This window comes from Etheostoma spectabile, chromosome 15 (genome assembly GCF_008692095.1).
Source record: "Etheostoma spectabile isolate EspeVRDwgs_2016 chromosome 15, UIUC_Espe_1.0, whole genome shotgun sequence".
NCBI classification, from domain to species: domain Eukaryota; kingdom Metazoa; phylum Chordata; class Actinopteri; order Perciformes; family Percidae; genus Etheostoma; species Etheostoma spectabile.
Window position 1 is genome coordinate 12,886,793 of NC_045747.1, and position 14,921 is coordinate 12,901,713.

The 14,921-nt window shown below is 40.8% G+C and overlaps 1 protein-coding gene and 1 non-coding gene across 3 annotated transcripts in view; one reads left to right on the top strand and one right to left on the bottom strand.

Annotated features, from left to right (window-relative positions):
• pla2g10 (phospholipase A2 group X) overlaps positions 1-10,937 on the top strand; it is a 13,048-nt gene extending 2,111 nt beyond the window's left edge. Inside the window, exons 2-5 of one of the 2 annotated variants that reach the window (XM_032537542.1) lie at positions 1,815-1,983; positions 2,603-2,709; positions 3,283-3,441; positions 10,927-10,937. In XM_032537542.1, coding sequence (XP_032393433.1) covers positions 1,815-1,983; positions 2,603-2,709; positions 3,283-3,431 — 425 coding nt within the window. In that variant the 3' untranslated portion in view covers positions 3,432-3,441; positions 10,927-10,937. Of the gene's footprint in view, positions 1-1,814; positions 1,984-2,602; positions 2,710-3,282; positions 3,513-10,926 lie in introns of those variants that run through there. The other variant, XM_032537541.1, reaches the window with a different exon arrangement.
• trnat-cgu (transfer RNA threonine (anticodon CGU)) lies at positions 9,550-9,621 on the bottom strand. The gene has a single exon. It is a non-coding gene; the product is annotated as a tRNA-Thr (tRNA).
• Positions 10,938-14,921: the final 3,984 nt, after the last annotated feature.

The window sequence follows — 14,921 nt, forward strand, 5'->3', positions numbered from 1 at the left end:
AGGCTGGAGAGCGTTACAACATCGAGTGTCTGCAGGCAACAGTGATTCAGGGTAGAGGTTCCTTGCAAGTTTGAGGCTGCATTTCTGCAAATGGAGTTGGAGACTTGGTCCGGATTAATGGTGTCCTCAATGCTGAGAAATACAGGCAGATAATTATCCATCATGTAATACCATCAGGGAGGGGAATGCTTGGCCCAAAATTTATTCTGCAGCAGGAAAACGACCCCAAACGTACAACCACTGTCATCAAGAACTGTCTTCAGTGTAGAGAAGAACGAGAAGTCCTGGAAGAGATGGCATGGCCCCCACAAAGCCCTGACCTCAACGTCCTCCAGTGTGTCTTTGATCACATGAAGAGACAGAAGGATTTGAGGATGCCTACACCTACAGGAGATCTATGGTTGGAACTCCAAGATGTTTGGAACAACCTACCAGCCAAGTTCCTTTTAAAACTGTGCAAGTGTACCTAGAAGAAGTGATGCTGTCGTGAAGGCAAAGGGAGGTCACACCAAATATTGATTTGATTTAGATTCCTCTTCTGTTTCACCGCATTTTGTTAATTGATGAAAAACACTTCCATTTTTGAAAGCAGTCTTAGTTTACAGCATTTTTTCATACATGCCTAAAACATTTGCACAGTACTGTATATAAACATAAATAGTATCTATGGTGCCCAATCATAACATTAGTTCTCTTAACCAGAATCATTTGGCGCAGCCCCAGTCTAAATGTCAACTGGCAATTTCACTCCGTGTTCAGTTTTTTAGCAGTGAAAAGTACAGTATACTGTAAAAATTACTTTATTCAGATTATAATAATTCCATTCAAGATGAGACCTAGCATAAGGCTCCAGACCAGAGAGTGAGGGAGAGAATGCAGCGCATCACTCAAGAAATCATATGGCTACATAATGAGGTTGGTGAGTGTTCCTATGAATGGGCGATGTCAGTAAAAGCATGATATGAAAAAGATAGATGCTGCAACCACTAGAATTCTTAATTTAAAGGTACATTCTAAAATGTATTTGAGGGGGCTTTTTTTCCAGGTTAGAGCAATAGCCCCTCCAAATGTCTGTGCATGCCCCTGGTGACGAACATGTTTGGTGGTGAGCACTGGTGAACATGTGTAGTATGGCTTTGGTTGTCAGACCGGGGCGAGGTGAATTCCAGGGTGAAGGTACTGAAGACAGAGGAGCAGGAAACAGCTCAGAGAACAAAGCAAAGAGAAATGGCTAACACATCCGGCTGGGTCTGGATGTCAGGTCCCAACTGAAGTAGTGATGATGATGATGATGATGATGATGATGATGATGATGATGATGATGATGATGATTGGGAACAGGTGTGTGGATTGCTGATGAGGAACAGGTGAGGGCAGGTGAGGGTGTTCCTGGAATTCCAGCCTTGCACCCATTGCCCGGAAACTGGAACAGGTTATGCTCTGGAACGCAATACAAAACAAACCAGACAGACATGTAAAACATGCTCAAGGGGTTCGTGGCAGGTGTAATAAACTTTTATACATTTTTTAATTTTGGTGTGTTGCTACACACTTATTGTGTTTTTTAAACTCAGTTTTTTTTTTTAAGTGTAATATATATATATATATATATATATATATTACACTTAAAAAAAAAAACTGAGTTTGTAGAGAAAGAAAAGGAACACTTTTTAATTATTGTGTCCAACCCCTAAATATCACACAATATATCAAAAACTTACCACAAAAAATGTCAGACACTACGATGTGTTTACAAGACGAGGAATGAGTTTTTTTTTTTTTTTCTCTTTTGGTTCTTTATTTTGCTTTTGCAGTGGTTGTTGCCTCTGCGGCGACACACAGGTCCCAACGGACAAAAAGAGGCTTACTGGAGTTGGCAGGAGCCATCAAATGCAGCACAGGAAGATCTGCCTTGTCTTACATGATGTACGGATGCTACTGTGGACTAGGTGGGCAAGGATGGCCAAGAGACAAGGCAGACTGGTGAGGCACCCAGCTCTAATCCCACTCTTCTCAAAGCAAATATGACACTGTCAAGTCTGTTTTCATTTTCAAGAATATCTGGACACATAATGACAGTGTGTGCCAAAATGTAAACTTTCAGCTTACACTATATGTGGCCCACCTATACATTATGTGATGCAAAAGATATATTTCAGCATGCAATGGTGATGTTTAGCCCTCCACTCCACAGATCATTATTTCCTCCTCCCTCCGTCCTGCTCGTGTACACACAGTGTCCGTTTCTGAATGAGTCGACTGAACCACAGACAGGGATAGAAGGACGGAATGGTGTCCAAATTCAGCAGACTCGCATGCTCCAATGGGTACTTCAAAATTCCACACCCAAATCGTAATTGCCGTCTCCTTCTTTTCCTTCTTCGCCGCAAGATATCGAACCCCCTCAATCCAGTTAACTCCTAATTATCTGTTGTGAAAACCCATGTGGTGATCGTTCTGTTTTTTAAAAATAGCCGTGGTGTGAGTCAAACCACAGTGCTGTGACTACCCACCTACTGCTTTCTTGAGCCTGCCTTGTGTAGTCTGGAGTACAGCCTTCAAAATAAAACATTTATCATGTTGTTAATCTCTCTGTGTGTAGGTGTTGCCACAGACATGATTGCTGTTATGGAGATGCAGAACGTCTGGGCTGCCAAACCAAGACAGACCAGTATCAGTGGACGTGTGAGGACAAGAAAGCTGAGTGTGGTACTGCACTTTTAATGCTTATGTGAATATTATTTTGTGGTTTTAAAAGTAAGACCGCTGCTGCTTTTTTTCTTTTAGTGGCCCCATGTGTAAATATGATGCTTTGTGTACCATGTGACACCATCATGGGTAAACCTAAAAAGGATACACAGATCAGGCTGTGTCATCTACAAATATCCATGAAAAGAGCAAGCAAGATGTTTACCGGAGGGGAATGACAGGCTATTTACAACATATATTTATTGGTATTTTAAGCCTCTTTAAACCACAAGATTTTTTTGTACATAAATAGCAACAAACTTAATGAGGTTTACACATTTAAGTACCAAAACATAGTGGGTTGTTTATGATATTTTGTAAATAAATCAATGTAAAATGAATTCATAGTATCAATGACTACCATTCAGTAGCCGGATGTCTCTCAATTTCAGATAAACCACACCAAATTAACCATCAGGAGGCAAAAGGATAAAAGCTAGACTTTGCAAGCTTTAGAGCAAGTGTTCACAACAAATTACATAATTTTCTTTTCAGCTTGTCACTGAAGAAAGGCATTTGTGTTTTTCATTGCAGATGATTTGACGGACCAATGCCAAAAGCTGCTGTGCAAGTGCGACAGAGATGCTGCGAAATGTTTGAGAAAAGCACCTTTTATCAGTAAATATGCCCTATGGCCAGATTTCCTCTGTGGTCATGAACACCCAACGTGTAATATTTACTGACATAATGCACGTCCTGGTGGGCCTTTTGTAAATATAGCATGTTACATGGCATTGGTCTACAATACTCAAAGACACACAGATATTATGTTAGGCTTATACAGTTTGTGTGTATTTTTTCCTTTTACCGTTTTTCATTATGCCCTTTTTAATTTAATTGTGAAAGAACATAATGAGGCGTGTGAGGAGTACAACAGTGTTATGTCTTGGCAGATACCTTTTTTTTTATATTGAGTGTTTTAATAAATGACAACTACTATTAAAAGAGTTTACAGTTAATTAAATAAATATTTTGACACACAGTGACTTTGCCTGATGAGGATTACAGCTATAGGAGAGCCACAACTTGAGCATTCCTCAGCCAGAAGGTAAATGTTAATCAGCAAGATCACATAGGCGGACCTTACAGCACTTTATTTGTTTAAAACATGTGCAGGGCATTGCCTGCCTTATACCTTTTTAGGAAGTTGACTCCCTTTGCTTTGGTGTTCTTTCTGACTACACTTCATTAGGTTTGAAAAAAACACTTTTAGAAATGTTGTTGGAAATGTGCTCTAACAAGCAAACTGAGCTTTTCCTGCTTTTTTAGTTTGAAGTCTGACACTTTTTTTTCCTCCTCCCCAAATCTATGTATCAAATATTCCAGGTGCAGTGCCAATGCTATTTCAACCAGCTGCACACTTTACTGTTAAAAGTAACGTGAAAGTCTTACTCATTCATGTCCTTTTTAAGGCTTTGAAAGTATCACAGATTGTTATGCTTAAAGGGACTTTCCCACAAAGTCAACAGAAAAAGTAAGTCACTAAATAGCGATTCCGTGATCTCATGTACCCTTAATAGTATGACAACTTCTGGCTGGGTTGGCTCAGTGGGTAGAGCAGGCGCACGTGTACAGGGAGGCTTGTGCCTCGACGCAGAGGTCTAGGGTTTGAATGTGATGATTTGCTGCATGTCTTACCCCTTTATCACCTAGAAAGGCGGAAAAACCCAAAACAATATACAGCATGACAACTTGTGATCTCAGTGGCTGTCTGTTATTTTCATCACATTACTAAAAGAGAAGCATCTTCAAATGGAAAGGTCAAACCAGCAGGACGTCACCTGGTTTTGGCCAACAGATGGTGCCATATTCCCATATCCTAAACTAGAAACACACTGAAACATCAGGAACCAAGCATTCATGGGTCCATGCCCAAACAATGGGAGAATTTGCACTTAATAATGTTCACGAATACTATTTAGATTTGCAAAAAATAAATAGGTATTGAAGTTCCTAGTAACCTGTTGTGACTGTGGGTTTAAAGGTTTTACTTAAATTACTATATTTTGGTTTACCGCTGTTGGTTTTTGGGTTTGGCTTGGGAACCTCTTTCACATCGAGTTGGTAAAAGTCCTGCTGTCAAGTCAAAACCTTCATTTCCCCTCTGACACCCAGTAAACCGTATCACCACCATTCCTATAATCACAGTAAACACAGCCTTCCGAGATACTCAAGTGAGTTTTCACACTTGAGTTCACACGGAAAACACTATTTCTTTGTTGAATGAGTGCACCACTTGTGAGTGTGGACTGAAATGGGAGATGATGCCGTGGTGCAGTGTCCAAAGTCCAGGACTGGAAATAAGTATCTGGGTCATGGCCCACAAACACTCGCCTGATTGTGTCCAACCTTTAGCGGCCATGAGCTCTGACGATGTGCCTTATGCCTTCATCCAAGACGGTTGCTCAAAGTCCCACTTTCCGGTTTCAGTATGTTGTTCTACCTCTAATCTATGCAAATGAAGAAGAAAAAATGTAATGGTACAATTAAGGCTAAAAATGATACGTCGTGCATTTAATTTAAAGTATTTACATGTAAACACACTGTTACATAAGCACAACAAGACAAAAATAAACATGCTTTGTTAACTTTTTAAATTTTCTAAGCACAGAATGAAAGAAGTATAGCAGGTGTTTGAATTCATGAGATCAGAACCAAAACATACTTCACAGTTGCAGCACCCTCATCTAATTTAGCACCCCTGGTGGGGTTACACAGGCTGTGCTTTCTCAAGCTGAAAAACAATGTTTAAAAAAAATACTGTTTTGGGTTTGAAGTGGGGAGAAAAAGCACAGTTTGATTCATCAAGGCTTCTGGGGGATAAACATTCATTTTATTTGCTTCACACAAGGTCCGTCGGATTCAATTCCGCCCAGGAAGATGTCTTGTGAACCGATGACTCTCTTTGAAAGCAGCCTGAAGCCTGGTCCTTTCTTTTCCCTGCTGCCTGGGAAACTTGATGCTCTTGAACCACTCTGAGGATGTTCTTCAGAGTGGTTTTCTGCCAGCACACTCCTCTGTCCTGCCCTGTGTCCCCTGTGCCATCCTGACACAGCCTGTGAATCCGCATCTTGTTTCCACCTTCGTGGGACTGGACCCTGCTCTTTCTGTCTATTGCTGACGGAAAAACGTTGTCACAAATTCACAGTGGCTGCAGCCGACATACAAATCCTGGTTAAAAACTGACCTTGTAGTAATACTTCAGGAGCAGTGTGTCACTCTTTATGAAAATCTTGTGATGGGAAAAACGCCAATCCCACATATGCATGACAGCGTGGTTGTCACAATGAATGAGTGCATTCTTTAATCCCTGCTGGGGCAGCTCACAGAGCCTGCTTCATGCTAATTGCGTTCTTTAATCAGCTGTTTGGTTCCCCAGTCGAGAGCCAGATGGCACACAATGAAGTCTTGGCTTAAACAGCTCAAAATATAAACCACAATAAACACGTGCACAACAAAGTAGGATTTCTTACCAGCAGACGCGCTGTAGGCCTGTGCGCTTTTGGACTGATATGTTCAGGCAAATTGGGTATGGTCTCGAGGTCTGTTTCAACTTTTTTCGACTATTTACTGGCTGTGTATTTTGTAATCATATTGTGGTGAACACATGATTTTGACACAATCCATTACTGTATAAAGTAAGTGAGTTCAGAGTACTAACTGCCCACACAAACACTAAAATCAATGTGTGTGCAGCAGAAGCAGAACTGGACCTGCTGCCAATATAAACTGTGTTACAGACTCTGTTATCCTCCTCCTCTTATTATCTCCTTTGTGTGCTATTTCTTTGAAGACTCTTTTTATTTGCAGGTGGCAGAGGAGGCACATTACAAAATAAATAACAAAGTAAATCACAAATAACGTAAATAAAAAGGTAGAAATACTTGGACTGAAGGTAACTGATTTCTAAATGTACACACGTTTTAAAGTATTGTATGAATGAATGATGATGTAGTTTTATCTACACATCTAAACATATCAGTGATGTTCAGAATTGATCAACGGCAACGTTTAGCAAGGGTAAAAAATATGCATCTCATCAACGTGCCAATATAAGATATATAGGCCTGTAATTTATGCTGATATACATGTTGTGTCATACAGAATGATGTGGGCATCATCCATCATTTCCCAAGGATTCACCAGGGGCCTGAATGTACAATATTTCATGAGCTAAGTAGCCAAAAAAGGATTAAAAATATGGGAAACATGGTCGAAGAGAGTGCATAATATTTGGAGAATTAAGACCAATGTGAAGAAGTTTAAACATTTGCTTATAGTGACCCCATCTATCCAATTAGCTCCAGCACATCGAGGGATGTGTTGTTTTGCTTAGGGCTGAACATTTCATGCGTTGGGTTGTTTCCTAATTGGAAAAGCAGCTCTTACTCTTTTTCTAACCAGCTTGGGGAAGTATGAGAGACGCAGTAATGATACATGGTAAATGTTTTTTCTGCAAGCCGTGCACCACACAGCCCCCCCCTGTGCTACTAAAATACCAGGGAAAAGACAGTCATGGTTCAGTCATTCAGACATAAGGAATACACACCCTTTTTTCTGTTGCTATATCTGGAGTTTAAATAGCAGCTGTGAAAGGTGAAGCTATTTAGAAGGGTCCTGATAAATGCGTTCCCAATCTTGTTGGAGGAAATGTCACGCGACACACTCATTCCCAGTACTGTGTCATATGCTTACATAGGTAGCTACATATAGTGATATGGTAAAGATTCTTTTACTTTTTTTGGTAGACATTCTTCTCCAATTTAAACTGTCCTAGACCAACTATGTATAACTGAATAATAACATCAGCTAAGGTTGGTGGATTTTAAAATATATTGCACTATTTTTTCTCTCACCATCTGTCAAGTCAGTTACCCATCCTGGGGGGAAAAAAGAAACAGAAAAATAGAATTTCTCATATTACTTTCATGGACAGTAGGATCAGTTTTTTTTATTATTATTGACACTTTTCACAATGAAATATACAGGTTACCATGGAAAGGAGCTGCTAGGACTGCATCACGAGCTTACTAATAATACTGATGATAATAATAGTAATAATAATAATAATAATACAATTTATTTGTAGAGCATATTTCATTGTGTAAATCAAACCAAAAGTCCATCATGATGGTATTGACTGCACAATGCATATTTTAGCGCTCACCTAACACAAATCAGTTTTTTTGTCATGGTAAGGCTGCTCATAGTGTCCCAAAGGATAATCTATTTTTGCACGTCATGATGAATACACTCCAGAACCTGCAAGTTTGCCATCTGGAACTTGTTTTCAATGACCAAGGTACTGATCTGTGTGCTAAATGCAGCATTCCATTTTACACTGATGGTGGTTGGAGGTTGGACATTGTCCAGCAGTGATGTGATGTGAATGTTGCTGACTAAGGTTTTTCTAAAAAAAAACCTTCAGCAGCTTCCAGTTGTTTTTATTTCTATCATCATGTGTACGTTTAAAAAGGGTCCCTTTAACAGATGGGACGTGATGATACACTGCTGCAGCAATGAATCATTGATGCTGCAACACGGAGCGTTACCCAGGAAACTGTAGTCTGATTAGTGTGGGCTGAGTATATACATGATATAGTGAAATTGTCACAAAGTGATTGGCATAGAAGACTTAAAGGAATTTTGTTGAAAAAACATCATTAAATTCCTTTTGATAAAATTCAAAAAAAAATTCACGCACAAGCCACTGATTGTTGCAGACTGGGCAACAATGACAGCAGATGGGTTTTTATTATATACATAACCACTATGTTTCAAGAAATGTACTTTCATATTTAACTCAGAAGATCTCTGCAGTTGCAAAAATGGTTTTAATTACACTGTCAGGGTGATTCTGAAACACATATTTGCTCATTCTGCCTAGATATACTATAACAAAACTCTTCAAATGTTATATGTAAAAGTACTAAGGCTTTACAAGGCCTTTGTATGCAGTGTTCTTTTGTGTGCCAAAACCTCTTCATAATGGCTGAAATGTGCTTTTCAATATTTCAAGAAATAATGCTTCTTCTGTTTTATAACAGATAATCTCTTTGAGCTAATGACAAACCTATTTACAAGTGCTAACAACCATTAAATGAGTACATTTCAATTTTGTATAGTAAACGAAAATATGGTGTCCAAAAACCTACCCAAAATATATCCAAACCTCTACAACAATATGAAGCAATATTTTCCATTTGTAGCAAATTTCTTTGTTTGGGTGACTTCCCAACTATTTTTCAAGTAATTTGTTTTTATATAGCCCAGTTTCACAAATTTGCCACAAGGGGTTTTACAATCTGAACAGCATATCTGTCCTTTTACCCTCGATTCAGACTTTAACTATTCTCATCATCAGCCCTACATGGCTGATATTCCATTGTCTGTTCAGTTATAAATTAGACTTATGTCTCATTTTGTGTCAAATGACAGCACTGGGCATTTCTGTGCATCAGGCTCATCCTCAGTGGGTGAGCCCCACACTGCCACTGCTGAGTTGTGTTGTTGTTTTGACTACTGTACATTTATTATGTAATAGCATATAGGAATGGTTGATTGGCTAAACAGTCTACAAAGATGTGAGTAAAAAAATTGTGGGTAAAACATGAATTCAAATAGACAGACGTAAGGAAACTGAATTTAAAGGAACATGTCGGTAGTTGTAATCACACATTTATGATATACCATTACCTAGTTAGCACTTTTTTTTGTTAGAACCGTAGACCGTAGAGAACATATTTGTACTCAAAGAATGTAATGGTTATTAATGTCTGAAACCATAGTCGTTCATTCAAAAGGCACGGACGGGGTTCGAACCCGCGATCTTCGGTTTACGAGACCGACGCCTTACCACTTGGCCACCGCGCCTGCGCTGAAAAAATCCGTCTTATACCGTTTTGTAGAGTGATCATTCCCATGGTTGTCTTCCGGTAGAAATAACTACGTTTTTTTACGTACTACAGAGGCTCGCGTTCCCCGCCGTCATCAGGAGCTGCTAAGATACGCTACCCTTCTAAATGTATTGTCGTCATTCGGCCACAAGGGGAGGCTGTTATCTTCCATGTGTGAACAACTTGTCTCTCTTTTGCAGTTTTCAGCAAGCAGTGGTCTCTGCTCTCCATCTTCCAGTGTTAACAAAGGAGGTGAGAGCTTGCTCTTTACAGTCTCTACTCTTCATTGTTTAGTTAAACATTACGTTGCTACAGCCAATTTGCATGTCCTTGAACTTTTTGAGAAACAAACCAGTGTAGGTAACACTACCCTAATGGTTACACCCACAATACAAAAGTGTAGGATGGGATGGACAGAAAAACATTTAGCTATTCTTGAAATCTTAGTGATAGTGGATGGAAAGGTCAGAAGAGTTAGCCAATGAAGTGATATAGGGCCTACTATTGTTTTTTGAGATACCATAATGTATGACCGCAATCACAAAACAATATATCAACATTTGGTAGCAGTGGTGCTGGAGAAAAGGTCAGTGGGTCGCCATAATCACCAATCTAACTTGGACCTAATATCCAAACTAAATTGAATGGCGATCTGGGCCTTACTGTCGAGAAATTTTGTTCTGAATCAGTGTTGAACAGACTGAGATTGAGCTTGCATTACCAATATGATAACCAGTAGGCTGTCTCTCTAAGCAATACAATATGCATGAAGCACAGACTGCAGCTTTTCACTGTCTTTCTTTTCAAAACATCAAAGATGAATGCCTGAGGGGCTTTTTTCTCTTTTTTGGATCAGATATCCTAGAGGCTGTTTGAAAAATGAATACGACTCATTTCCATTGGGAATGAGTTAGCAGTGAAAATCACAGATGTGGATGGTTTACCTTGCCCTGCTTATAGCAAGTTGTCAGCACACAGACCAAAAGAGGAGGCTTCTCTTAAAAAAATTAAATAAACAACATATAGGTAGATTTAATTCAGACCACCTTGAAATGTGACACTTTTTTTGAAAGCCCAGCCATGCTTTATTGTTCCATCTGTTTGAAATGTTTACCTAAAACAATATTTAGATAGAATTTATGTTTATTGCACCCACAAGTCAGTAATGATAACATGCAGATACATGCCACATCTCCAAGTCCCAAAGTTTTGGATGGAAGTGTGAATGCTGACTGTTGAGCTATAATCCTTTGAAGTATTGAATTTTTTTTTCTCTGTTAAGATGTATGCCCTTTATGCCCTTAACATAAAGCTTTAGCAAGCAAGTTGATAAAGCAGGATGAACACCCTGAGTAAATCTAAATGATTTTAAATTGCTTCAGGGGGTAGAGTCTATTTTTTAATGTCAAGTGAAAGTGGTTCCTTTTAGCAGCTCTTCCTTTTTTCTCATAAACCCCTGAAACATCACAACCTGAGAGCTATAGTATGTTCCAGTCAGAGATCAAATGGATCTGGGGCATGTTTTGCTCATGAGGGGAACACTGAGCAGCTCACTCCCTGAGAGAAAAAGAAGTAATACTCCAACATTCTATTTCATTATTTATTAGTTTATTGCTTTGAAAATCATCTTATTTTGCTGTGCTTGTTCAGGAATACCCCTGTGCCCTGAATGTGCGAGAACACTTTTTTTTTAACAGGCGCACTTTGTTCTGAACAGTGCTTGCTCTTCTTTTATATAAACCAGAGTGAGCACATTGTCTATGTCTAAATTCTGATATCTGACCAGCAAATTGGTATATCCTCTTGCTGCTTTATATTTCCCCAAGCATGTGAGTTTTTACGATTGTTTATCATGCTAAAACACTATGGAACCAATCACAAATAATAATTGGTGGCTAATGAGGACATGGCCACACGTTCATTATCAGCCACACCATAACTAGCCTACATGAACAGCCTATTGAGATTGCTCTATATCAGAAAAATTGTTATCCTTTCTGCCTGAGAGATCCACAGAATTGTCTGCATTCGTTCTAAAATTACAGCAATAGTCTTTTTGTTAGGCTCCTTCTTACAACACCATGTAAAGATATGTTAATATTTAATTTCAATTTTAGTAGCCACTAATTCAACTAAGGGACCAGTAACAACTTCCTGGAGTTTATGCTGGTTGCTGGGCAACCACCAAGAAATGTGGATTCTAACTCCCCAGTAAACCCACAAATTGTTGTTTTTACGCTTAGGTTTTTTTGTACAGATTAAATAAACAGGATACAACATATTAATTCATGAGCTTTAAAAGGTGCCGGTAAGTGAATTTTTTTTTACCTTTGGATAGAGTCAGGCTAGCTATTCCCCTTTTTTCAGTCTGCACTAAACTAACCTGCTGGTGGTAGCCTAGCTAAATTTTGAAAGCGGTATCAATCATCTCTCAACATAATAAACGTTTAAACATGTTTCCCAAAATATTGATATAACCTATACTTTTTAAAATGTGTAAAGACTATACGATTGTGTATACACATTATAGTGGTTTCCATATTTTGATAGAGATTAGTTACCCTCAGTTAGCTAGGCCACTTGTTACACGTCACAACTACTAGCGGGCAGGCAAGAACATCAGTCTCCTAGCAACAAAACCTAGTAAGCTAATCATCTTGCCAGGACGTCACCAGTTTTACTTACTACGAAAGTTGGTGTTTTTTAAGGTGAAAAAGATATGTTAGATAGTTGCTGTGCTTTTGTAATGTTCGCCGTGAGTAAAACGCACTGTGATAAAGCTCACACCAGACACAAACGGTGAGAAAACCTCCTTTGCGTCGTTGTCATGAGGTGGGGGAAAAAAACCCTGGGGGAAAAACACCCTTGACCGAAAGGAATTTATTAGAACTTTCGGTGTGAAGCAGGGATTTGGCTCTCTAATGGAGAGGCAGGACAGCGAAACTGACAGCACACATAAGTTGCTCACTCTCTTGGCTGACGTCGGAGCAAGTAGAAGCACTGTTTTTAGTGACAGCATCCTGAGAGACACTTGTGTCAGGGGCTCGTGAGGAGGCTTCCCCAGAGCTTGGAGTACCAGGGCAAGATCCTATTGCGGGGTTAGAGAGCACACAGCCGGTATGTGTCGCCTGACCCCCTTCAGGAAACGCTTCACCAGGGGGCGCGCAAAACCGTCTTCTCGCCATAGCCTTCGTGGCAGGATGAGATGGTTGCCACGTAAGCTTTGACTGTGGACGGAGCCAAATCATTATCCACTAGTGTTTGGAGATAAGTCAACACAAGAGGCATGGGGCACGACGTGGGATCAACACTTGTTGTCGTGCACTAGCGCCCTGCGTAACATGCTGTAGTGGAGGGGGCTCTAGCGCTCTGGATGGTGCGCACCACAGTGGGGGGCAGTCCTAGCCTCTGTAAGCGTTTCGGCTCAGCAACCAGCCCCACGGCCGCTGGGTTATCACCGGGGGGTGAAATATCTCGCCTTCCAGCTGTGATAGTGCGTCCTCGAGGAGCCACCTTCCAAGAGCCAAGCCTTGGTGAAGGTTGGCCCTGACTGTCTGTAAGCGGGGTCCAAATAGTCAATCGGAAGCTATGGGGCTGTATGGATGCTCGTGTCTGACGTCAGCGGGTAGCTGCGACATGTGGAGCCAGATGTTTCGCTGGCCCACAGTCATGCCACGCCATGACTCTGGACAACGCCACCGTGGATGCCATGGTCAGGGTGAGGATGGCGGTCATAGCTTTGCCAATCTCCGTGGCTAGCTCTGGAGGAAGAGCTCCAAAGAGATAGCAAAGCTATATTCTTCTGTACCGCAAGGCCCTGGGCCGCCCACTGGTGTGTTCAGCAGGGGCTGGAAGCGCCACCGGGTGCGCTATGCCTCTCTGATCTGCTGCCTTTCTTGTGATCTCCGGCAGATCCAAGAAGAGGGCCTTAGCGGTGGAGGATGGAGCCGCCTGAGGAAAAGGGGATGGCCGTCGAAGCGTTTTCTGGCCGTTCTGGCGATGGGGAGAAGGGGCGAAGGGATAGCTGGTTACTGAGGCGTTACCCGAGGGAACTGAGCCATTGGACTTGTGCCCGTCAAAAAAAAAACTTCCTCCAGCGGATCCAGGGTGTCAACGAAGTCCCGTCTGTCTGCCCAGCTGCCACCCCCTTCCCTGCTAGCCTAACAAACCAGAAAAACGTCCGCCTGCCGGTTAAGCTCTTTAGATGGCAGGCAGGCGCAGAACTGGCAGGAGGTGGGGTGAAAGCCAGGCCAGCGTTAGTGGCACCGAGGCACGTCTCGCACTTCTCGATGGAGGTCTGGCTTCAGGATGTAGCCGGTCCGGCAGGAGGGGCAGATGCGAGCACCGCTGGAAGTCGAGATTGTCTTCATACTGCTAGCTTGAAGAAAAAAAGGGCAACGGGTCCGCTCTGTTTATATAGCAAATTGGCAGACTTAGTTGAAGTCCGTGCTGGACACAAGGGCGGGAAAGAAAATCTTCACGACTGCGCATGCGCAAAGGGATAAACCCAATAGCGTAGCCTGTAGAGGGCAAAGCCTGTGCTTAATATAACAGACCTTTACAATTGACAGACACACACACACACAGTTAAAATCATAAGCTAGTTGCTTTATTAGTCTTTCTTCATGGGTTTAGTTAATGATCAGGATATTTATCATTTACATTATTACATTTTAGCGTAGGGAGGGTGTGGCGCTACGTATTCAGATGAAGACTTCATCACATGACGGAACAGATTAGCAAAGGTTAGTAAATGTTAGCGGGTAGCTAGCTAACACTCACCTTTGCTTTGATTTTGAAGATCTTCCTGTTTTTCACCTCCCATACAACAGCGTTGTTAACCCATCCAATCTTGGAAAAAGATAGCTATCCATACTTTTGTAGACTTTCATTTTTTGTGTGGTGGAAGATGACGGAATTCTATAAGATAGATGTAAATGCCAGCTTCAAAACATCAGCGGGTGCTGTGTACGGATCACGAGTTCCGAGTATGTTCATCTTTTCATGATATCTAATTATAACATTTCAGAATCAGAATCAGCTTTATTTGCCAGGTATGAGGACACATACGAGGAATTTTTCTTTGGAGCATTGTTACTCACAATGTGCTTACACATACAAAAAACACCAAAACAAAAATAAACACACTAATATATACACAATATATACATACCCTAAAGAGAAACAATATAGAGGCATGAGTACAATGAAGAGTTCAATAAAAATTATTTAAATGGGGAGCATAGTGCAAAGGATAATGGGATAAATAGTATTATG